The following is a 23,986-nucleotide window of genomic DNA, read 5'->3' on the forward strand; positions in this document are numbered from 1 at the left end:
GATGTAGAGAAAGCCAGAAAGGCAGAGTATGTGCATGTATTTATCAGTTACAGACTCACACACCGGAATGGCTTATCTGTATACCTGAATTGGGTGTTGACAATAACTGGCTAAGACATCATCATGAGAGTACTTAAGTGCCAATTTAAAAGGCACTTAGGTCCTTGTGAATCAAGTTAGCTGTCAAGCAACAGCCCAGTCTTTAAGGGCTCCTAGGTTCACGTTCCCAGTCCTGAGGGAGTAACCAAGCACATCATGCTGTCACTTGGAAGGTATGTATCTTCAATAACAACAACAGCCACAACAAGGTTCTTCCTCCCTGTAGATCCTAACACACCATATTTGGTTATGCAGTGATTTATTTAGAAAGACTAAAACCACAATCCTTGTGTGGGGTCCTTTCATCTAATTTCAGACTCTGACTATGTACCTTGAGACTGCAGCTAACAGGGAAAGGGCCAACACTGGTTATGCAATTGTGCACAGAGGAATTTACTGTGTGTATAAACTGCATAAATACCAGTGTTTCTGTTTTTCTCTAAATAATTCTGGCTGATTGCTTAGTTATTGCACATTAACACCTTCCTTTTTTTCTTCCTTCATATAATCCTTTTGCTATTCTGAAATCAACTGAAATCATATTAAAGCATGCTACTGAATGACTGCTGAGAAAAATACTTTCAAATGATTCCAAAGACTTTCTTGGACCCTACACACTAAGCAATAAGATCCATTCACCTTGTATATTTTGTAAGTTTATTATTTAATAACAAATAACATTTTAGTATCATTATCTTAAGCTATGCACTGTTTTTTGATACCGTATTAAAAGACCTTCTCTGTCTTCCTGTTACATCTTAAAATGAAAGCATCCCTGGAGAGCAAATACAATCTTTTGACACTCACTACTCAACTAAGTTAGAAACAAAAATAACACAAGATAAATTAGCTTTCTGAGAACTAGAAAACGGAATCTTCTGAAAGGTTCAATGAAGACAGACACGTGCTGGAGCATGAAACAGAGAGGAAAGGAGGCCAGCAGAATTGTACGTCTGCAACGATAGAGATGCTGAGTTCCACTGAGGGAACCCAGACACAAGGCTCGACAAATGAGCTCAGGGATGCGTCTCAAAAAGGCATCTTTCCTGTGAGGTCCTTAGATTGGACGAAGAGGGTAGGCCAGCACTCACATCTGAAATACCTGGAGCAGTTTTCAGGTTGCAAATGACTTCCTCTCCTGCCACCCTACTCTGGTCTCTACCCAACACAGAACCCAAGGCCAGGGATGAGCAGCGATGAGAAAGGGCGCTAGACACAGGGGCGTGAGCCAGCTGAGAGCAGAGCAGGGAGCAAGCAAAACGTGGCTGAATCTGACAGATGTGAGGGGCAATTACCTAAATCTCCCTAAACATTAACTTCTTCATCTCCAAAAGGGATCCTAAGGCCATCAGCACAGCGTTATTGTGAAGGGTTAATGTTAAGCATGTGTCCCACAGTACCTCCATAGGGAATTCCTTTTCTCCTGGTTTAAAACTTGGCCTAAATAGGTTCTTTGAAGTTAAAGCTGCCCCTTATTTATCTTTGTGTGCAATGCTATATCTGAACTCCAGGAGGTTCTTAATTAATTTTTTGAAATTAATGGCTTACTAAAACTGTAACTCTTTTCTCAGAGGAAGATTAGATTATAACTGTAAGCAGGTGTTGCAGAGACCAAATTCTAAGTGACCAAACTAAGATTCACTCCCTAGCCAAACATCTACACGAGACGAGAATAAATCAGTTTCACATATATATATGTGTACCTATTCACCTGCTTCCTTTCCCTGCTCACCATGATGGACATGCTAACAAATGCAAAAGATCAGTGCAAAGGGATTTGCCTTCCTTTCATTTACTTTTGCAGGAAAGGCCCTATTTTTTTAACAAGTTTTTTAAGTCGTATTTTCAATTTATGGTGCAAAACCCATGAAGTTAAAAGGTGTTTACCAGATTATGTATTTATGCTTTTAATATTTCTTACAGTATGTCCCACACATTTGTATTAATACTTAAATATTTCAGGTTGACAACAGGTTGTCCCTAATTCTTAGGGACAGATATTCTCACCTTTACCTGCTTCAGCAAGACACCCTTTCTGTAAAGCCGACTGGGCAACCACTATACACATTTCCACATTTTTTCAGCACCAAGATGCTGCCTTTAGGGGGCGGGAGGCGTGTGCGTATGAGGGGCTGGGTGACTCCACAAAACCGGTCATCTGGAAGCTATAAAGTTTTGGAGTGTGGCAGCTGCACTCTGAGTCGAGTAATGGGGGGGAAACTGGTGATGTCAATAGAACTAGAGTCCTTCAGCTTAAATTTTTATATGATTTTTAAGGTTTTTAATAAGTGTAACCCCTCAGAGGTTAATAAACCTAGTCAGGCAAACTCTGAAGTCTGAGTTTATAAACATTTAGGTGGAAGCAAAAGACTTTTTGATACTTAAAAGACTTAGAGGCTACTGAACTTACTTTCTGAAAAGACCAGTTAGTTTTTTAATATCTGTTTTAAAAAATTCTAGAAGGATCCATCTTCAACATGGAATAATTTTTGACCCATGTTACTTCATTTTACTATGCAAGTGTGCTTCTTAACGATGGATACTCCTTATTGGACATGTCAGTATGAATATTCAATCTCTTGTCTATACTAATGGACATGGACAGAAGGTTAGGACTGACATGAGTTAACTACACAAAGAATCTTCCCCGGGTAGAGGAAATGAACTGGAATAAGAGTTGGGACAGAAAACCTGGTCTGGTACCAGGCTTCCCTCCATTAAACAGGAGGAGAAGTAGCAAACACAGGCAACCAAGACATAAGTAAAAATATTAGAGGAATTGCAAAGCCACAACCAGTGTGATGTTAGAAGCAGAAAGAATGCTCGAGAGCAGGCACCAGGCAGTGCAAATCGCCTTCGATGGTTCCAGTTTTCCTTCTAGTTGCCAGTACCAGTGGGCCTGTGGAAGCATCAGAAGTTGAACATGCTATGCTTGAGTCATGGGTCTTATTTCCAATTTTATTTCATTGCGTTGACCTCTGGATGTTAATTAGGCTTGAAGTGAACTGAATTAAAATGTATATATTCTTATACCATATTGAGATAAGCATATTTGCAATGGCAAAATAAAGACCACACTATTCTCATTTTCAATGTGCAACATTTCCCCCAAATGATCAGTTTGGGCTGTATAATAAATTCGTCTGCAACTGGTAACAGCATGAAGCAGACATCTTGCCTGAGGAAATAAAAAACAAACAAGAACATACTGGTAGAAGCATTTCCAACCAGAGACAGTCGCCAGGGGCTCACGGGGATCTATGCGGTTTACCTTCGCACACGGGGCAGCACTCCCCAGGCACTTTCACGGGGTGCATGCAGCTCTGTCCACAGGCTGTTGCGACGCAATGGGGTTCTCCGTTGATGCACTGGCAGAACGTACAGTCGTCTTCCCGCCACCGGTCTCCATGGGCGCGAATCTGGCCATTGGCATAGCAGCCCGCGGGGTTATTAAAAGGATACACTGGATCTAAATTAAAACACGAGTTCACAGTAAGACTGAGCATATTCTGAATCTTATCTCTGCCTGGACCTAGAGACATTTTTTCCCCCAGGTTTTAGTCATCAGCAGTTCTGTTCCAACTGTGATCAAGAGCAGCTCAGGGTTGCATGAGGTGTCTCTGGGGGTACGAGCAAAAGCAGCTGTCATACCAAATATGCATCTACTCATCCTGACACAGCAGTCAGGGAAGACGATCTGTGGCCTCAAAACCAATGTGCAGGTGTTATCACTCCATAAAGTTGGAAAGCTTTGTGGATAGAGCTGTGGGTTGGTAATTAGAAAACACAGATTCATTTTAGACTCTGACAATGTCTTAGAGTTGTTGACTTAAACGTTTCTCACACCTCGATTTCACTGCCTGTGAAGTAGAAGGAATACTGCCCCATCTAGCTTAGAATGATATTGCTACTCCCAGGACTAATGGAACCATATTTCACAGAGCCTGCAAATCCATGTGGACGACAGTGAGGAGCAGAGCAGGCCCTTGCTGTGGCCTTGTTCATGACAAGGCTGGTTTAGACACACCATGGGCCACTGGGCCTTGGGGACAGGCTGTGAACTTAGGCCAGTTTTCTTCCCGTAGCTGGGCAGCTAAGCAGCAGCCAAGGTTGGGAGACAAATGTCACCAAGACTACTATGAAAAAAAAAATGCTTACTGAATTTACTGACAAGGATACAAAATACTGCGTTCAGAGTACCCGAGTACCCCTATATTGAGAGCAACTAAATAAATTACTCAATTTTCTTTCTCAGAAACGCATAAAAACTGGCCTTGACAAAATAGGTAATGCCGTGTTGGGAGAAGAGTCTAGACAATTTAGAGTTTGGTCATCTTGATTCTAAGGAGGTAACAGGGCATTATAAGAAAGTTAGAAAGTCAAAATTTAAAATAATCCAGTCACAGCTTTAGAAAGGCAGTCTGCCAGAGACGGAAGTGGCCAATAGACCTGCACTAGATAAGACTTTCTAAATTCCTTTATAAAAAATATTATACTAAATACTTCATTTCTACTTTGAGGCTGGATCTGAATTCCAGGAAGTGAGACATAACCGGATCTGTGCCCAGACAACTCGTTATGATTCTTACACAGAGGTTCATATCTATGTTTTCACACCGCCAACCGCTACGTAGTTTCAGGCACTATTGTAAGCTTAAAAGTTTGATGGAATTTTTTTTTTTAATCTTGGACGACAACTGAAAGGTAAACTACTTTTCTCCTGTGTTGGGTAAAATAATTTCTAGTAAGGAAAAGGTTCCACTATTATGAACAACTGATCAATGTTAGAAATGTAAACATATCAGATCTTCAATATTATGGGGCAAATATAGCTCAACCATTTAAAGGATTTTAGGAGAACAGCAAAAAGTATGGACCCTCCCACTTTGTGTGCAGAGTTCAAGACTAACATGCACGACTTTAGACTGAAGATGTGTGGTCCAGTCAGGACAAGAAAGCTCACACGACCTTCTTCTCTGGGGAAAACTGTCGTGTGGTCAGGAGAATGCCACGGACACAGCCAGGCATGGCAGTATTGTTCCTAGCCTCACTGTAAACTCACGCAAGTGACTTTACTTTTCTGAACTTCAATGTCCTAATCCTTAAAATTTGTGGGTTGTACTGAATAAGAGAGGCACTATTCTATTTATTATTTATGAATATCAGAGATGGGAAGATACAGCCTGTTGGAGGAACATAGAAATGTTACTTCTTGCAGAGAAGAGGGGAATGCAGAGAAAGCCGGTCCCTAAAAGTCACCCCTGACACCTGGCTGGGCCTTGAGCTGGTGTCGCCATCACACCACACCACAACCCTCCTCTAACTACCACATATTTTCAAAGGAGGAGTGGCAGGGTCCTGATCCCACTGGAGGGCCAGGGGTATCGGTAAGGACGCAGGCTGGGTGGCTCTCTGGGCTGACTGCCTGAGACTGACTGTTGGTGACAAAGCCCACCCTATCCTAGCGGAGCAATGAGAAGAGAAGAGGTGGTGAATTCCAATGTCAGGGTGAAGACAAAGCTTTGCCCCAGGACTTGCTAACCAACTGCGAGAACTACAGGGGAGGAACAGAAAGCAACCCTGGGAAATCTCATGTTGACCTGTGGAAACAGGGGACCCATCATCTACACCCAGGGCATGGCTTCCCCCGGGGAAGTGTTTCCTTATACTCTACCTGGCACTATCAACATTCTAAAGTATAGACCACAATGTCATAAAAAAAGAACTTCAATATTCTTCTACTTTTGGACGAGACTGAATTAGGTCAATTTTCATACTAAAACTCTGTACCATGTACACTCGTATTAATCTTTAATTAGCACCTTTTCTCACCTTCACACACTGGGCAGCACTCCCCTTCGGGCACATAGTACCTCTCGCAGTTCAGCTCACCGCACTGGGCAGTGAAGCAGATGGAAACGCCCCCTTGGCATCGACAGAAGCGACAGTTGTCCATTCGAAACATGTCTCCGTCGTAATATTCCACGTTGTTGAAGACGCAGGCTGGCTTTGTTTCTGAAAGGAGTTAAAACAAACAAGGCATATTCTAAGTCATTTTTGAGTGGTGTCCTTTAATGTTTTTCAGACAGCCTCTAGAAAATTCTAATGGCAGGGGGTTACAATTTGATGGAAATATACTAAACTCAATACAACTTTATGTAACGGAAGCAATAAAGCAAAGCAAAGTAAAATAAACAAAACACACTGTTATCCTGTTTACAACAAGGAATCGAAATTCCCCTTAGCAAAGTCTACACTGACTTCCTCCCATCCCAAATAAACCTAAACTTTATGACCATGAAACTCACATATCTGGTATGTGCTTTAAACAGATATTTATTTTGTTAAATCATTCTCTACCTCAAATAAATGATCCTGTCTTCACATTAGGTTTTGTTCTGCCTCAAAAAATAAAGGCCTTTTTGGAGGTGGTAATGTTCTGTTCCTTCAGTGTTCTCAAATTCTTTTTTCTGTCTGTTTAAAATTCTATAATTTTAATAGTGCTTGGTCTATAACGAAACACTTTCTACATGTATTACTTCACTTAATCTCAATAAGAAAGGTCTGATGTAGATATTATTATGCTGGGTTTAGAAGTGAGGAAATCCTGGGTAATTTACTCAAAGTCATAATTTAGTAAATGACAGAAGCAAAAACAGTGGCTCTTCAACTAAAACCCTGTGCTTGCCATCGTGTTTCAACGTTATGTTCTGCTAAGGACTCATAATTGCATATTTAGAACTCTTATCACGACACCAGTGTTTTGTTTTGTTGCTGAGACAGGGTTTTGTTCTGTTGCCTGGACTAGAGTGGAGTGGCGTCATCATAGCTCACTGAGGGCTCAAAAATCCTGGCCTCAAGTGATCCTCCCATCTCTGCCTCCCAAAGTACTAGGATTCCAAGTATGAACTACTGCACCTAGCCATACCAATGATTTTTAAATTTGTCTCTGCCCTGAAAGACTCTCCCTAAGTTTATTCTTTATCTTTAAATTTGGTTGATTTAAAATAACTCCCAACAGACAAAGACATCACAACTACAGATCAGTGTCTCTTATGAATATAGACATAACAATCCTCAAAAAAAAATTATTACCAGACTACATCCAGCAACATATAAACAGGATTATATACCATGACCAAGTGGGAATTATTCCTAGAATGCAAGGTTGGTTTAACACCCCCCCCAAAATCAATAATGTAACATGACATGTCAATAGGATAAAGAACAAAAACCATATGATCATCTCAATAGATACAGCTTTCAGCATTTGACAGAATTTAATATTGTTTCATGATAAAAATGCTCAACAAACTAGGAACAGAAGGGAACTTTCTCAACTTGATAAATAGCATCTACAAAAAACCCACAGCTAACATCATATTTAATGGTGAAAGACTAAATGCTTTCTGCCTAAGATCAGGAACAAGACAATGATGTCCACTCTCACCACTGCGATTCAACATTGTAATGAAAATTCTAGCCAGAGACATTAAGGAAGAAAAATAAATAAAAGGCATCTAGATTGGAAAGGATGAAGTAAAACTCTCTCTAATAGCAGATGACATAATATTATATATAAACATTCTGAAGAATCCACTAAAAAACTACCAGAACTTATAAACAAGTTCAACAAGGTTGCAGAGTACAACTACAACTGCAACCCCCAAATTGCGTTTCTATACACTAGCAATGCACAATCAGAAAAATCAAGTCAAGAAAACAATCCCATTCTCAATAGTATCAAAAAGAATAAAATACTTAGAAATAAACTGAATAAAATGAATGTAAAACTTGTACTCTGAAAACAACAAAATATTGCTGAAAGAAATTTATAAAGCCTAACTAAATGGGAATTCACCACATGTTCATGGATTGAAAGACAATATTGCTAAAATGGAAATAGTCCCCAAATGGATCTACATATTCAATGCAATCCCTCCCTATCAAAATCCTAGCTGGCTCTTTTATAAAAATTGACAAGCAGATCCTAAAATTCATATGGAAATGCAAGGGACCCAGAATTGCCAAAACAATCTTAAAACGGAGGATAAAGTTAGAGGACTCACGCTTCCTGATTTTGAAACATAATACAATGCTACAGTAATCAAGACAGTGTGGTTCTGGCATAAGGATAGATATATAGTTCAATGGAATTAAGAGTGTAAAAATAAACTACAGCAGTCATTGATTTTTGGTGAGGGAGTCAAGACAATTCAATTTGGGAAAGAACAGTCTTTTCAATAAATGGTGCTGGGCAACTGGATATTTATATGCAAAAGAATGAAGGTGGACTCCCTATATCGCATACCATATATAAAAATTAACTCAAAATGAATCATAGAGCTATGATTTAGGTGTAACAGCTACAACTGTAGAGATCTTAGGATAAAACAAAGGAGTGAATCTTTGTGACCTTGGATTAGACCATGGTTTCTTAGGTATGACACTAAAAGCATAAACAACAAAAGAAGAACACATAAACTGGACTTTATCTACTTTTGTGCTTCAAAGGAAACCATCAAGAAAGTAAAACGGCTACTCAAAGATTAGGAGAAAGTATTTGCAATCATGTATCTAATTAAAAAAAAAAACAAACCCGTAACCAGAACTCTTACAATTCAACAATAAAAAATAACTCAGTTGAAAATTGGGCAAACATTTGAACAGACATTTCTCCAAAAAAGATATAGAAATGGCCAAAAACGACACAAAAAGATGTTCAACACTGTAAGTCATTAGGGGAATGCAAATCAAAGCCACAGTAAGATACTATTTCACATCCACTAGGATACCTATAATCGAAAAGATGGTTAAAGTGTTGATGAGACGTTGAGAAATTGGAATTCCCATATATTGCTAGTGAGGATGTGAAAGCGCAGCTGCTTTGGAAAACTGGCATTTCCTCAAAATATCAAACACAGAATTACCGTATGATTAAGCAATTCCACTCCCAGGTATATACTCAAGAGAAATAAAAACATATATCCACATAAAAACTTGTACACAAATGTTCATAGCAGCACAACAGCCAAAACATGTCCCTTAACTGATGTATGGATAAACAAACAATGGTACATCCAATGAAATAATATTTGGCTGTAAAACGGAACCAAGTTCTGATATATGCCAAAACATGAAAAAACCCTGAAACATGCTAAGTGAAAGAAGCCAGTCACAAAGAACCATGTACTGTATGATTCCTTATATGAAATACCCATAACAGGCATATCTATTGAGATAGAAAGTAGCTTAGTGGCTGCCTAGGGCTGGGGGCTTTGGTGGGAAATGGGGTTATGCCTGTTAATGGGTTCAGGAGTTTTTCACGGGGGTCGGGGAGGTTGATGAAAATGTCCTAACGACAGTGATGACTGCATGACTCTGTGAATATACTAAAAACAACGGGATTATACAGCTTAAACTGGTGAACTGCCTGCTATGTTTTTCATAAACTATTTAAAAGAAGTACTCCTAAACTAACGAACATTTTCCTGAGCTGATGAGGCCTATTCAGTCAGGTAGAGAAAGCTGGATGACGTAGCCACATCTTTCATGGGCTCCCTTGTCCCCAAATAATTTCTCAGTATATCACCTTACATGTCCAAAACACTTTCAGAAACTTTCATTGCATTTTGAGTATATTTGTATTTTTATTGTATTTAAGGATAATTTGTTTCTCATTTGATTTCCTAACAACCCCACTGAGAAGACAGAACAAGTATTAATATTCATCTTTTCAATGAGGAAAATGAAATTTAAAGAGATGAGGCACCTGCCTAAAGTCACCAGTTGTGTGAGACAAGTGGTGACCTGTATGTGCACGTGTGCAGTAAATGTGTGTTGGAAGCTCTTTCCTTGGTGTTGCGTGATTGTAGTATTTTTTTCAGAAAATTAATGTTAAAAAGAATCATCTTATAGTCCAGAATTCTTCCACACACTTTTAGCCAACATACTAATCTCAGTTGGGATCGGAATGAACTGGTGGGGCGTGCAGAGCTTCAGGGCAGGGGTGGCACTGATGGAGGACTGGGGCAGCGAGGTTCCGGCAGCTACAGCACAGGAAGCAAGGTGGGGGGCAACTTAGCAAGACGGAGTCCTAAAAACACAGCTCAGAAAACAGGATCAATCCTTTAGGTTTAAAAAAAAAAAATTACACAATACAATGAAATCTCTGTTTGATGCTGAGAACAATTTATAAAGGCTCTTCAGAAAAGTGCATGATAAAAAGGTTACCTAAGGTCTTTGAGGACCAATGACTCCTTCACCTGTTGGGAACAGACGTAAGTCTCACAACAGTGCAGAGATTGCCACAACCTCTAGAAGAGGACAATTTAAGTGGATACGGAAAAGAAAAATACTACAAAGAAATAGTTTACTATGTAAGTTGTACTTCTCAATGCAGTGATGCATAAAAGTGTCTTTTTAGTGATTTTTGTACATGTTTTGTGTCTGCAAAATTAAATTTTATGTTTCTAAGTTCTGGAATTTTCCTTTCCCTCTTTATTTTGGAGCTCCTGAAAAAGAGCCATATATTAATAATACAGAACTATTACTAAACGCTACTGCCCACTGAATTACACTGATTGGCAGGTGGTGACAGGCACAGGCACATCTTGGAGACAGCGGGGATTTGGACCCAGACCACGGCAATAAAGCAAGTCACACAAAGTTTTTGGTTTCCCAATGTACATAAAAGTTATGTTTACACTATACTGTAGTCTATTAAGTGTGCAATAGCATTATGTCTAAAAAAACAATGTGCATACCTTGATTTAAAAATACTTTATTGCTAAAAAATGCAAACGATCATCTGAGCCTTCAGTGAGTCACAACCTTTTTGCTGGTGGAGGGTCTTGCCTCGATGTTGATGGCTGCTGACTGATCAGGGTGGCGGCTGCTGAAGGCTGGGGTGAATGTGGCAATTTCTTAAAAGAAGACAACAATGAAGTCTGCCACATTGATTGACTCTTCCTTTCATGAAAGATTTCTCCGCAGCATGCAATGCTGTTTGATAGCATTTTCCCCACAGTAGAACTTCTTTCAAAACTGGAGTCAGTCCTTCAAACCCTGCTGCTTTATGAACTAAATTTAAGTAATATTCTAAAATCCTTTGTTGTCATTTCAATAATGTTCAGTCTTCATCAGGAGTAGATTCCATCTCAGAAACCACTGTATTTGCTCATCCATAGGAAGCAACTCCTCAACCATTAAAGTTTTATCATGAGATTGCAACAATTCAGTCATATCTTCAGGTTCCACTTCTGTATTGTATTTTATCTATCTATCAATTGATTGATCGATAGGGTCTTGCTCTGTCACCAAGACTGGAGTAGAGTGGCGAGATCCTAGCTCACTGTAAACTTGAATTCCTGGGCTCAAACTATCCTCCTGCCTCAGCCTCCTGAGTAGGTAGGACAACAGGCATGTGCCACCATGCCTGGCTCATTTTTTTTTTTTGTAGAGTCAGGGTCTCGCTATGCTGTCCAGGCTGGTCTCGAGCTCCTGGCCTCAGGTGATCCTCCTGCATCTATCACAAGTATGAGTCACCATGCCAGTTAGGCTCCACTTCTAATTCTAGTTCTCTTGCCGTTTCTACCACATCTGCAGTGATTTCCTCCACTCAAGTCTTGAACTCCTCCAAGTCATCCATGAGGGTTAGAATCAACTTCATCCAAAATCCGTTAATGTTGATATTTTTACCTCCTCCCATGAATCACAGGTGTTCTTAATGGCAACTAGAATGATGAAGCCTTTCCAAAAGGTTTTTAATCTATTTTGCCTAGATACATCAGAGGAATCACTACCTATGGCAGCTACAGCCTTATGAAATGTATTGCTGAAATAATATGACTTGAAAGTCAAAATGACTCCTTGATCCACAGGCTACAGAATGGATGCTGTGTTAGCAAGTATAAAAACAATACTAATCTCCTTGTACATCTCCATCAGAGCTCTTGGGTGACCACGTGCATTGTCAATGAGCAGTAATATTTTGAAAGGAATCTTTTTTTTCTGAGTCGTAGTTCTCAACAGTGGGCTTAAAATATTCAGTGAACCATGTTGTAAACAGATGTGTTGTCATCCAGGCTGTGTTATTCTATTTACATTATTAATAGACCACAGACATAAAAGATTTCCCGTAACTTTTAAGAGCCTTAGGATTTTTGGAATTTAGGTAAATGAGCACTGGCTTCAACTTAAAGTCACCAGCTGCATTTAGCCCCTAGGAAGAGAGTCAGGCTGTCCTTTGGAGCTTTGAAGCCAGGCACTGACTTCCCTTCTCCAGTTATGAAAGTCCTAGGTGGCATCTTCATCTACACTGAAAATCTGTTGTTTAATGAAGCCATCTTCATCAATGATCTTTGCTAAATCTTCTGGGTAACTTGCTGCAGCTTCTACATCAGCTTCTACCTGCAGCTTCTCACATCCCTCCACCAAAACAAAATAAAACCAGACTTCAAAGAGAAGTAGTATTTATGGAGGAGGTTTTGTCCATCTATTTATCCAGGCTAATGTTTACAAAACTCAGGGGTTCTCGAGTTCTGTGTGAATATTTTTAAATCTTATCTTTTCACTTTAATGTATTAATTATCCCGATGACACGTTCTCATCGCTGTGAATGTGGACTAGCCTCAATGCATACCTGGTCCAGCTGGCTATATTGTTACATTAATGGCTCAGTATTAAATATTATAAGACTGAAAATATTTTTGGTTGTTTCAATTGGCTTATTCTATGGGAGGCAGGGGAAGTGTGTGTGTGTGCTGGAGGACACCAAGCAGGCCCTATTTTAGGATGAGGGAAAGGGAACAACTCTCATAAAGGATTACAAAAGACTGCATCACTCTTAAACAAAAGTAGTTTAGTAAGGCCCCAGGAACATGAGCGGTGCTCAATAAATACATATTGAATGGACAACTGCTTTCAAAGTGCCAGATTCTCTCCATTACTGTATCATTAGAAGACATTACATCCCTAGAAATATTGCTGAGCATAACTGCTATATGGACATGGTTTTTGGTTTTTTTTTTTTTTTTTGAGACAGAATCTCATTCTCTTGCCTGAGCTAGAGTGCTGTGGTGTCAGCCTAGCTCACAGCAATCTCAAACTCCTGGGCTCAAGCGATCCTCCCGCCGTAGCCTCCTGAGTAGCTGGGACTACAGGCATGCGCCACCATGCCCGGCTAATTTTTTCTATTTTTAGTTGTTTGGCTAATTTCTTTCTATTTTTAGTAGAGATGGGGTCTCGCTCTTGCTCAGGCTGGTCTCAAACTCCTGAGCTCAAGCAATCCACCCACATTGGCCTCCCAGAGTGCTAGGATTACAGGCATGAACCACTGCAACCGGCCTGGACAAGGTTCTTAATAGATGTTTTCTGCATTAGTTTTCTTATTAACAGGCTGCAGGTCTGAATTTTCTAGGCCAAAAAAACATTAGGAGCAAGCTGACTCTGGGCATGGCTCCCCTTTAAACGGTGAATTTTACATGCTAATGTCTGAGAAAATTCTGTCAGCGCCAACATAGGATCATTTCCAATTTTTATTAACCTTCGTATATCCTAGAATAAAATAGGAAGTCATTACTGGGTGGGCAACATGACCGTAATAAAGACTCTTAGCTGTTAGTGCTCATTTATAATTTGCTTTTTGTTTTGTTTTGTTTTTAGAGACAGGGTCTTGCTCTGTCACCTAGGCCAGAGTGCAATGGTATGATCATAGCTCACTGTAACCTCAAACTCCTGGGCTCAAGGGATCCTCCTGCCTCAGCCTTCCCAGTAGCTGGGACTATAGGCACGCACCACCGTGCCCAAATAATCTCTTTAGTTTTTGTAGAAAGGTCTCACTATGTTGCTCAGGCTGGTTAAAATCTGCATTTTATACTGCTGTGAGAATCAGAGTGCTGCAGGGACAGTGTTCTGACAGATAAAGGTTTCAAACGGCATACAAACAGGCTACAAACAGAAGCTAAGTTGTATTCTGTTCCCTTTTGTCTGAACCTATTTCATTACCACCTGAAATTGCCTTTGGCTAATCCTGGTGTACACAAGTGACGCTCCTGCCCTGCCCCATCTACCCACCACTCTTGGCACCGTGGCAAGAGAAGATGCTTCTGTTTTATCCTGATGACATGTTCTTAGAGCTGTGAATATGGACTAGCCTCGATATATACCTGGTCTTGCTAACTATTAATATGTTGTCACAATGAACAGCTCAGTGCTAAATATTATAAAGCTAAAAATACTTTTGGTAGTTTCAACTGGCTTATCTCCAATAACGTAATACTGCAGACTAACTCATTTACTTAGGGAACAGCTTATAACTAAGTCATGCTGGAAGAGTCAGTTATTGCCTATAACACTTTAACCAAGATATTCTATTTTATCTAGATGTCTGTGCACATATGCTGGAGAACCGATCATATCTGAGGAACCAGATGATCACTTCCACATTCTTTGCCTAGGATTTCAAACCAAATGCCTTCTGAAACAAGAGGTGGGCCACGTGTCAGATAATAGGTGGTACTGTGATAAAATGGAGAACACACACCCATCTAAAAGTAGAGGCCATCACCCAGCTCTAGCTGATCACTGACAGAACATTTGTTTATGGGCCAGAGCAGACGTAGAACTGTTTCTTAAAAGAGATACACGATTTTTCAAACACTGCTTTGGAGGTCATACTTGCAGGAGGTGATGATTTTGACAACGTCTAAGTTTACATAAAAGGAACTCAATCATACCACCTGTTCCTTTGGTCTCTAAACAACAGGGTTCTCACTCAGCCAACACTTCACAAATCCTACTTTTGGCTCTTGTCAGAGAATGCAGTCATAAAACTGTCATAATCTGATTTGCAACTCTCCCATCCCTCCACCAAAACAAAACCAAACCAAACCGCAAAGAGAAATAATATGTATGGAGGGTGTTCTATCTATTCATCCAGGCTAGTGTTTTCAAAACTCAGGAGTACTCACGTTCTGGGTGAATATTTTTAAATCTTATATTTCCACTTTAATGCTTATCTTAAAAAAAAAAATAACATGACCATCTGGATCCTATGAACGGCAGCATAAGAGCTGTGTGCTGCCGTGCACTCTCCACTCTGCCCATGGGGTCGGTTACGTTAACATCCCACCCACTGTCTCCTGAACTGGGATCTTTGGATCTACTCTACCATATTGAGAGTTCTCAAATTGAGAGACAACGCTGTAGGTGCCTACGGTCTAGCTGTGTCAATCTGATCTGTTGGAACTGCTTCCATTGAGCTGCATTTTAATATTTGCTTTTGTGTCTAATTGAGAAGAACCACCACAGGAAACCTGTTTCTGCATTTGCGGTGGGAAAGCAATTGAGCACAGGACCAACTTTAGCATCTAGGGCTTCTTTTTCATTTCCATGTGAGAAAGCTCCATTAGAGAGAGAGTTGCTCTCTCCAGCAAGCTTGTTTTCTCTGAAAATAAGAATTCTGTATCTGACTCTATCTCTTTTTTCACTTTGATGGCCAAGAAGCTGGGGGTCTAATCTGATGTTTAACTCCGGCAACTACATAGACACGTATGGCCTACATACCTGTGGGTGCTTTCTGTTTGATTTTCACTTTCTATGTTCTCTTACAACTCTGTGGTTATGATTCTCTTTTCTCATTAATATTTTACCACCATGTTATTGAATCTGTTCTCACTGTAAAGTTGCCTCAAATCCTCTGTGGATAACTTCATATATGTATACATACATAAAAACAGACCTCTGCTTTTCTAAGTGATGATAATGAATATTTGATATGTAATATCTTCTAATGGTGACCTTATGACAATAGCAAGATTCTTCCAGGACACTGGGTGGTAAATATATTTCTTATATATACATACATACTCATATATGTTATACATACACACTCATATATATGAGTGTGTATGTATGCATATGTTAAAAGTAAAATATAGGCTTTGAGACAGATTGCCCTTAAAAATGTTGTGTAGGATTACAGATCTTCACAGTATTAGTTCCTAGTCTCTTCTACAGCCGAATGACTAACACAACAACAGAGACACTACAGCAAGATGAGAAATAAAGCAAAGATCACCCAACAAGTTTATGGTGGCAAGAAAGAAGCAACCACCAGAAACACAGTAGACTGCATTCTGTTGACTCAACATTTTCTCTTGGCAGATGGAAAATCCTTTTCCTGAAGTCATGGCTCTACAAAAAGTGGCTATAAACAGGGGCAGGCTCTGAAGATTGATCCCAAGGCCACTGAGTGGTGGGGGTGCAGCTACTAACAGCCTGAGACACATCAGATTGGAGCGAGATGTAAAGTCAATGTTCTGATAAGAAAAGCATGACACTCGAGTTTCTAGAACCAAGAAGCAAGGAGAGAAGAGAGGCACTCTTATTCCTCACCCCAAGGAAATAACTGCAAATCTTATTACTAGAAGTGGTATTTTCAGGGGACAAATGACTTAAGATTAAAGTGTAGAGCAGTAAAAGATGGAGGATTCTTAGAAAGTAACTCTTCTATGGGCTGGTATTTAATAGACACCTCTGGAGCAAACTAAGGTGATATGAATCAGATCACTCTCTAACTCGCTCACTCAACAATCTCTGCCCTGTGAGGCAGATATAGGGTAATATCCACAGACACAAAGATAACGTGATGGACAGCTCACATTCTAGAGCGAGAGTCAGGCACGAGAGGAAGTATTTTCAGAGCAATGAGCACTGGAAGGAAGCACATCTGAGGCGCTGGGAACCTAAGCAGCGACTATTTCTGTCTCAAATGGTCCAAGTCAAGTATTCACAAAATATCATCTACAGTAAACTAAACTGCAGTGGTGCCAGAGAAAGGTCTGCCTGGTCATTTGCTGGTGTTTAACAGGCATTACTACTGGCTAAGCAATAAGAGAGGTGGGAGAAGCATTGAGAGGAGAATTAAGCACGCGGAACTTTTTCTGCACCCTTTCCTATATGCTTGCGTTTGTGAGGTCAGTAAGCCAGGAAGTTCAGCCTCACCGTCTCCATCCCCCACCCCCAAGGCCCACAACTGTGGCTCTGAATGTGAACAGAGGGTGGGCACACAGGATATTAGGGACTATCTGCACTTGAAGTATAATTCCAAGAGCTTGACATATAATACCTCATTTAATCCACCGTTACTCACTCCATTTTACAGATGTAGAAACTAAGTAAGGCCCAGGGAGACCAAGAAACTTCCTCAAAGTTACACAGCTAGTAAGTGGAGGGACCAGTTTTCAAACTGAGGTCAGCGGGTTCTGTCTGTGTTCTCTCTTAACCACAAAGCCATACCGCCAGTGTTTCCTCCAAAGGCCAACAAAACACAACAGCATGTGGCCACTGGATTAAAAATCAGAGGACATGATCAAGGAAGACTCAACTTTAACATAACCTTCCCTTGTGGGGCAGGGAGGGGCTTTGGCGGGAGGGCAGCAAACCTTCTGAAGTCTGAATTCTTACAGGCAGTAGTTGATATGGATAATTCTGTAGGTATAATTTTGCTGTATTTGTCCAAATTGTTCAAATTCATCTCCATTTTCTTGTGTAAGTCTTGACTACATAATGCTCTGTACAATTGCTGACATCTAACTTGTCTGAGTGTTATTCTTTGCTTTTTTTTTTTTTTTTCCCCTGAAAATTCTGGTGGAGAAGCATTTCCACCACTAGAAGGGAGTAGCTTCCCCTCCCTTCTGGTATCTAAGTTCAATAAACACCAAGTCACCAAGCACCAAACTTTCCCATGAAAGGTGAAAGGGAGAGGCACATTCTGTCTGAAGGAATCTTGTAACCAAAGAATCCTTTTTCTGGGCCACCATGGTCAAGCCTAAAGCAGGCCAACACCAATGACCAACCATTGGTCAAAGGTGTTCTCCCTAAGTAGGAAAATGCTAAACTAGATGAGCAAGGCTGTTTCTGTTCCAAAGTGTGGCAGCTCTGATGTGGTTTTAGCTAGATCACCTCCTGACAGCCATAGGATGAGTTACTGAGCGACAGCAGGAGGAATATGATTAACAGGCTCCAGGATCCTTTTCCTAAAATCCCAAGATTTCTGAAATTTGGAAACACAGCGGAGTATGATAGCTACGTGTGATCTGCTATTGCATTTCCAACGTTCTCTTTCTGATGGGTGGAACGACAGTTCCCATCCTAACTTTCTTTACTGCACCGTGGGATCGTAAGCAAACCTTCTCCCTGAGTGCCCTCCAGCAAGTCCCTGAGTGCATTCCCGGCTTTGTAAAAGGCAGAAGCAGCTCAGTTGAACCCTCCCTCCTCCTCCTGCACAAATGTACACTGTCTGAGAACAAGAGAAACCCCACGTACCATTAACACATTCAAAGACATCACAGCACTTTCCGGGTGTCCCATCTCCACGAGAGACTATGCGGGGAGTGGATCCCACCTCACACACGGGGAAACCACATAAGCCAGAGAGACACTCGCATCTGAAACCAAAGAAAAGGGAAGGAAAACCCCATGAATAAACAACAACACAGAAGTCGGGAGACCACAAACAAAGTGGCAGCGGCTGTGGCAGAGTACCTGGTCTGTCTGACCCTGGCTTGTTTACCTGGTGTTACTGGGACACAGGGAAGCGGGAGGGGTTCAGGCTCACCTACTGCATATACACCCCGATTTGTAACTTTAATGCTTTTGACAGAAATATTTCTAAAACTCATCACTTCATTTCTTACTTAACCAGACCGGTACTGAGCATGACAAACATTTCCGGCTGACTCAGCTGCATCTGCTGAGTTATTCTGCAAATCGACGCTGCTCCCACGGGCCAACACAGGCTAACGCAGAACGAGGACCCCTGCGCTGAGCCGCCCCCCGGTGCTGCTTTGTTGCTATCGATGTTTAGGTGTTTCTCAGACACTTTCTGACTCTCGTTTCAACGATTAAGTTATTAGATTTTCAGCCTTTTCTTGTCAGTGTGATTGTCTCTCGTAGCACTCTCGCCTTGAGCAACATTTAATTTGTACTTGTGTACAATGGAAGAAATTGACTGAAGATTGAGGAAAAAGAGCGGGTACCAGCTTTAGGCGATGGACTGTATGACAGCTATCATGGAAGCTAAAAGTCTTAAATTTTGGGGTCTTCTAAGCTACCGAAAGAGCATTTATCTCCATGTGCACGAATGAGGTGTTCAGTGGACTACAAGCTGGCTGTGCTGGCTCTCACCCTTCCCTTCCACTCTGCTACGAAACCTGCCTACACACAGAAACCTGGCGAATACGGGCAGGTAAAATAAGAGGAGACTAATCGTTGTATCTGCTACAAGGCAGGCTGGAAATGAGAAATTCAGGGCAGCTGTGTGTCAGCACGTCCACCTAAGATGATGTGGAAGGAGCAGCCAGGCTTGTGCCCTGGGACTCCCCTGGGGAGAGAAGTATGGGTCAGGGGGTGGGGAGGATGACAGGGAGTTCCCAGGTTGACAGGACTAAAATGAAGGCATCCTAAAAAAAGACATCCTGGAAGGAAGTGTGTGGGTATTTGTGTACAGTAGGGGCCAAGAAGAGGGGAGATGACATTCCCAGCAGGGGAGGACTATTAACATATTCATTCTGTTTTTTCCCCCTTCCTACTTAAGTAATTAGTTTGTTCACCTATTGTTCTTTGGATCTTTAATAAATTAAAATATGCCTATAGTCCACAAGTACCTCACTAATCAGGCCCAGAGATTTAATTACATTTATAATTAACTGTGGAACTAGAAAGGAAATGAATTTAAGTTAAAATTTACACCAAAGACTATTAAAGCCACCGGAAAGATGTGAATGATCCCCAACCTCTACCCCAAGGCAGGCCCTTTCAGGGTTCTTCCACGTAGGGTGACAATTATATGGGATTCCTGGGAGAAGAGAGTGTTAGACAATTAAGGTTTTGCTGCAATGGTATTTCTGCCTATGGTATAAAATAATAGTTTGCTTGTTTTGTGTGAGCAGAGCTGGGCGCTCTCAATTCATAGTAAATAGTCCCGCAGGGCAGTCACTTTCTAGGGCTGGGTACATGTGAGCTGGGCTTTTAGTGCCTAGTAAGGTCACCCCATCCTCTTTTGTGCTTATGTGCCTAGCCACTGCAGTTGTGAGCACATAATCATATCGCTGTATGACTACATTTGTTACATTTATGGCACATGGCACTCTGTACAACTTATAGACTCTTTAGAGTTTACAGATAAATGGGGCAGGAGTAATGAGAGGCCACACTCTGATCACAATGTCCAGATGTGGTTACAGGGCAAGCATCCTACAAGAACAGATCAACCCTTTCTTACACATCTTCTACAATTCACATTATTGCTTACTGGTATATTCCAGGGAATCATTCTAATTTCAACACCAAAGCATATACAATCAAGCAAAAAATACCTTTTCAGATTTAACCTTTACTGAAGATATATGTGCGCTTATGTGCCAGGTTCTCAGTGTTAGATTCACACTCACACAACACCAGGACTAAGTCTGCCCTAAGTCTGTTTTCCCTTTTATTTCCCACCTCTTTCCCAACATTTAAATATCTCTATTATTTTCCCAGAGACCCTTATAGGCTGTCTCCGGCATGTTGCAGAAGATAGGAAATTGCACACAACTGCCTATTAATCCACTCAGGAAAGGAAAATGCTTTATGCAGAATTTTTACTTCTAAACTTAGAATGACTGCATAATAAAGACTCGAGGATTTGGATTCCCTGATTTTGCAAGCTGGCGCTCCCCTTGGCTGCTTCTCCCTTGGGAGCCCTTCGTATCAGCTGCCTTCTTTTGACTTTTAACAGCTTCCCCTGAACCTGAAATTAACGCCTTAATGAAGGAGCAACTTATGAAAGAACCACACTATGTGTAAACCTAGGCTCAGGTCAGATATTTACCTGGCAGCTATGTATTAGTTTGAAAACTTAGGGAGCTGCCATTTTTGCAAGTCAGAAATGGTCCAACAGCAATTCTGTATATTAAAATAGTTCAATATAATACAATTCACATGAGTTATCTTTCTACAGATAGATCTACAGTCACTCTGTCAGGTAACAGATCCATATTTGCCCAGTAAACGTGTTACACCTACAGACTATGTGAGTCCCATGTAGTTTTAGATGAATAAGGTTATTCCGGACTTTCTGGTTTCCGTACAGTGGAGGTAGGTATCCTTTCCTTTTATAGATGGGAACAGGGAAGGCACACAGCTTAATCAACTGACCCGAAATTAAATAGAGTTTCCTGTTCTCTGTGTTTTCCACTAGAAGAGACTAGATTCTCTTCCACTGAGTCATGAAGAGGAAGTGCTCAACTACAGAACAACTGAAGCACGCAAACAGCAGGCACTCTGCCCTCGCCACCTTCTTTCTCTCCATTTTTATTCTTCCCCCCCACCTTCTCCCTCCTGCCCTTTACCCCAATTCCTGGAAAAGAAGCAAGCACAGGAAAGGCGATCACAGATGGAGTAGGGGCAGAAGAAATAATCTAACATGAGAAATGCCACCACCTACCCCTCACCTCTGCAGCCCCCTTCCCACTTTCCAGCTCTAGTCTGGTCTCACCCAAGTCTCTCCCTCTCCCAACCCCACGCCACATCCATCCTAAGGCTCGGTTCCTGAACTTCCATAGTCAAAAATCTTCAGTTACTCCTCATTTCATGTGCCACTTTCTCAGCCTACCATTCAGCACTCTGAAGTCCACATCCCCTGTTCCCAATTCTGTCTCCTGATATTCCCCTTCATTTTCCCACGCTACAGTCACACTCTTTTCTCCAAACAAGCCCCCCTCCTCTGCCATCTCTGCACTGCCTGCCCTGCTGGCTCCTGCATGGTCCCAGTCCAGGCCCCACGCCCAGCTGTCTCTGTACGCCAACCTCAGATGACGGTTCCTTCTCTGAACCCCCAAACATCACCCTTTCCTTACAGCCCTCTTCTCACTCTGCTTTGTGGTGACCTGAGTACTCATCTTCCCATAAGCTTTCTTTGTACCTATCATGTATAGTCATCGTGTAAATATTTCTTAAATGGAACAGAACTAGAGATGAAGAAGAGAGGCACATGACATTAAAGAAACAAAACAAAAATACCGAAGAAAATGAGAAGCAGAGCACAGAGATGTCTACGCTGTGAACTTGAAAAGTCCAACCCAGGCAGAGCAATTTGTACAACACCTTGAGCAGAAGTGTTAAGGGCTTTAAAAAAACAGAACAGCTTTACTGAGATATAATTCACATACCATAACATTCACCCTTTTAAAGTACAGTATATAATTCAGTGGTTTTATAGTCACAGGGTTGTACAACCATCACGGGTACCTAATTTCAGAACATTTTCATCACCTTAAAAAGAAGCCCTGCGCCCATTCAGTCACTCCCCTCCTTCCCCTCTCTCAGCCCACGGCAACCACTAATTTATGTTCTGTCTCCATAGACGTGCCTATTCTGGACAGTTCATATAAATGGCATGATACAATATGTGGGCTAAGGGCTTTTTAACTTCAAACAAGAAGCAACCTGTATTTGCAAGTTACCAGGAGAAAAAAAAAAAAATCAAGCCTCTAGTGTTATCCTCAGTATTAAGATAATGATCAATCAAGGCACCACATTAATAAATTTTTGCATAATGTAATCACAGCTGCAGCCAGGTGGGACCTGGTTTAGCTGTCTTCTTTACCTCAAGTAGGTAATGGATTCAGCTGGGGCATCTGAGCGCCTGCGCACGATGATGAACAGCACTCAGACATCATCTAAACCCCTAGAGGGCACTCACCTCCTTAGAAGGCCCAAGGCTGGCTGGCTCTGCGGGCTGAACGGCAGTGAGTGCACACTTTTTCTTTCCCTTCATGTCCTTTGTTCCTTGGGCTACACAGACAACCCCAGGCAGGCCAGAGGGTCTGAGTCCTAGCTCCTGGCCATAGCTTCCAGGGTGCTCCCAAGTCTGGTCTCTGTCTTTTAGCTCCCATGTTCTACTGGTTCCTCCATACAACTCACTGTCCAGCAACAAGGGAGGTCTGGTCTGCCATGCACTGGACTCCCTCCACCCCCACCCCTCACCACTGCCCCACACAGCTCATGCTCAGGCGTCCACCCAGCCTCAGTGCCCTGCCTCTCCTTTGCCCCTGGCGAATTCCTCACAGCCCTGAAGAACACCCAGTCTACAAGGCCTTCTCTGGTCAAAAAACAACTGGGACTAACTTTCCCTCCTCTGTTGATATCTAACTCTTGGAGTTTACCTGCTCATTATACTAAATAAAAATCATACTGTTTCTCCTGTGGATTCCTCTAGTGCAGGGGGCATGTCTTACTTGTCTTAATAATAATCATAATAATAATAAAGATAAAGGAATCCAAACAATAATCAGGAATAAACATTTTTTTCATAGCTAATAGTCTGGGGTTAGAGCATACATTGTTTTTATGTTATTTTTATAAATTTTAGACTGAGAGCTTATAAGTGCAATGCTTTTCAAAATTAGTATGTGACAAGAAAGACTATATTCCAGGGTACCACACTCAAGCATTATTTTTCTGCAAGTTTGGGGAGGGGCTCTGGAATCTGCCCACACCATAAACTCTCCAGGAGATTCCACTGAAGGGAATCTGGAATCCACTTTCCCAGGACCTCATGCCCAGATGCGCAGGGTCTGGGTGGCCATAGCTTAATTTGCACTTTCCACTGGGAAAAAACAAGTACAACTAGTTTTAACATTTTAATGAGGATAATGATTGTTAGTACCCGCTCTCCATCATTTACAAAGACTCTTTCCTGCCTGAATAGCACTGCTTAGGAGTGAAAGACACCATGGGAGAAGAAGAGAACAACTTTATTATTTCCTTATCTAATACTGTCATCTGCCAGAAAAATGTGACCATAGGCAAGCCACTTAAATTCCTGGAGGCTGGGTTT

The 23,986-nt window shown here is 41.3% G+C and overlaps 1 protein-coding gene across 2 annotated transcripts in view; it reads right to left on the reverse strand.

Moving 5' to 3' along the window:
- CRIM1 (cysteine rich transmembrane BMP regulator 1) overlaps positions 1-23,986 on the reverse strand; it is a 188,765-nt gene that overhangs the window by 63,313 nt on the left and 101,466 nt on the right. For both annotated transcript variants that reach the window (XM_069495226.1, XM_069495227.1), the window contains exons 5-7: positions 18,430-18,551; positions 5,932-6,114; positions 3,371-3,568 (exon numbers count right to left, since the gene is read on the reverse strand). In XM_069495226.1, coding sequence (XP_069351327.1) covers positions 3,371-3,568; positions 5,932-6,114; positions 18,430-18,551 — 503 coding nt within the window. The remainder of the gene's footprint in view (positions 1-3,370; positions 3,569-5,931; positions 6,115-18,429; positions 18,552-23,986) is intronic.

This window comes from Eulemur rufifrons, chromosome 19 (assembly GCF_041146395.1).
Source record: "Eulemur rufifrons isolate Redbay chromosome 19, OSU_ERuf_1, whole genome shotgun sequence".
Lineage (NCBI taxonomy): Eukaryota > Metazoa > Chordata > Mammalia > Primates > Lemuridae > Eulemur > Eulemur rufifrons.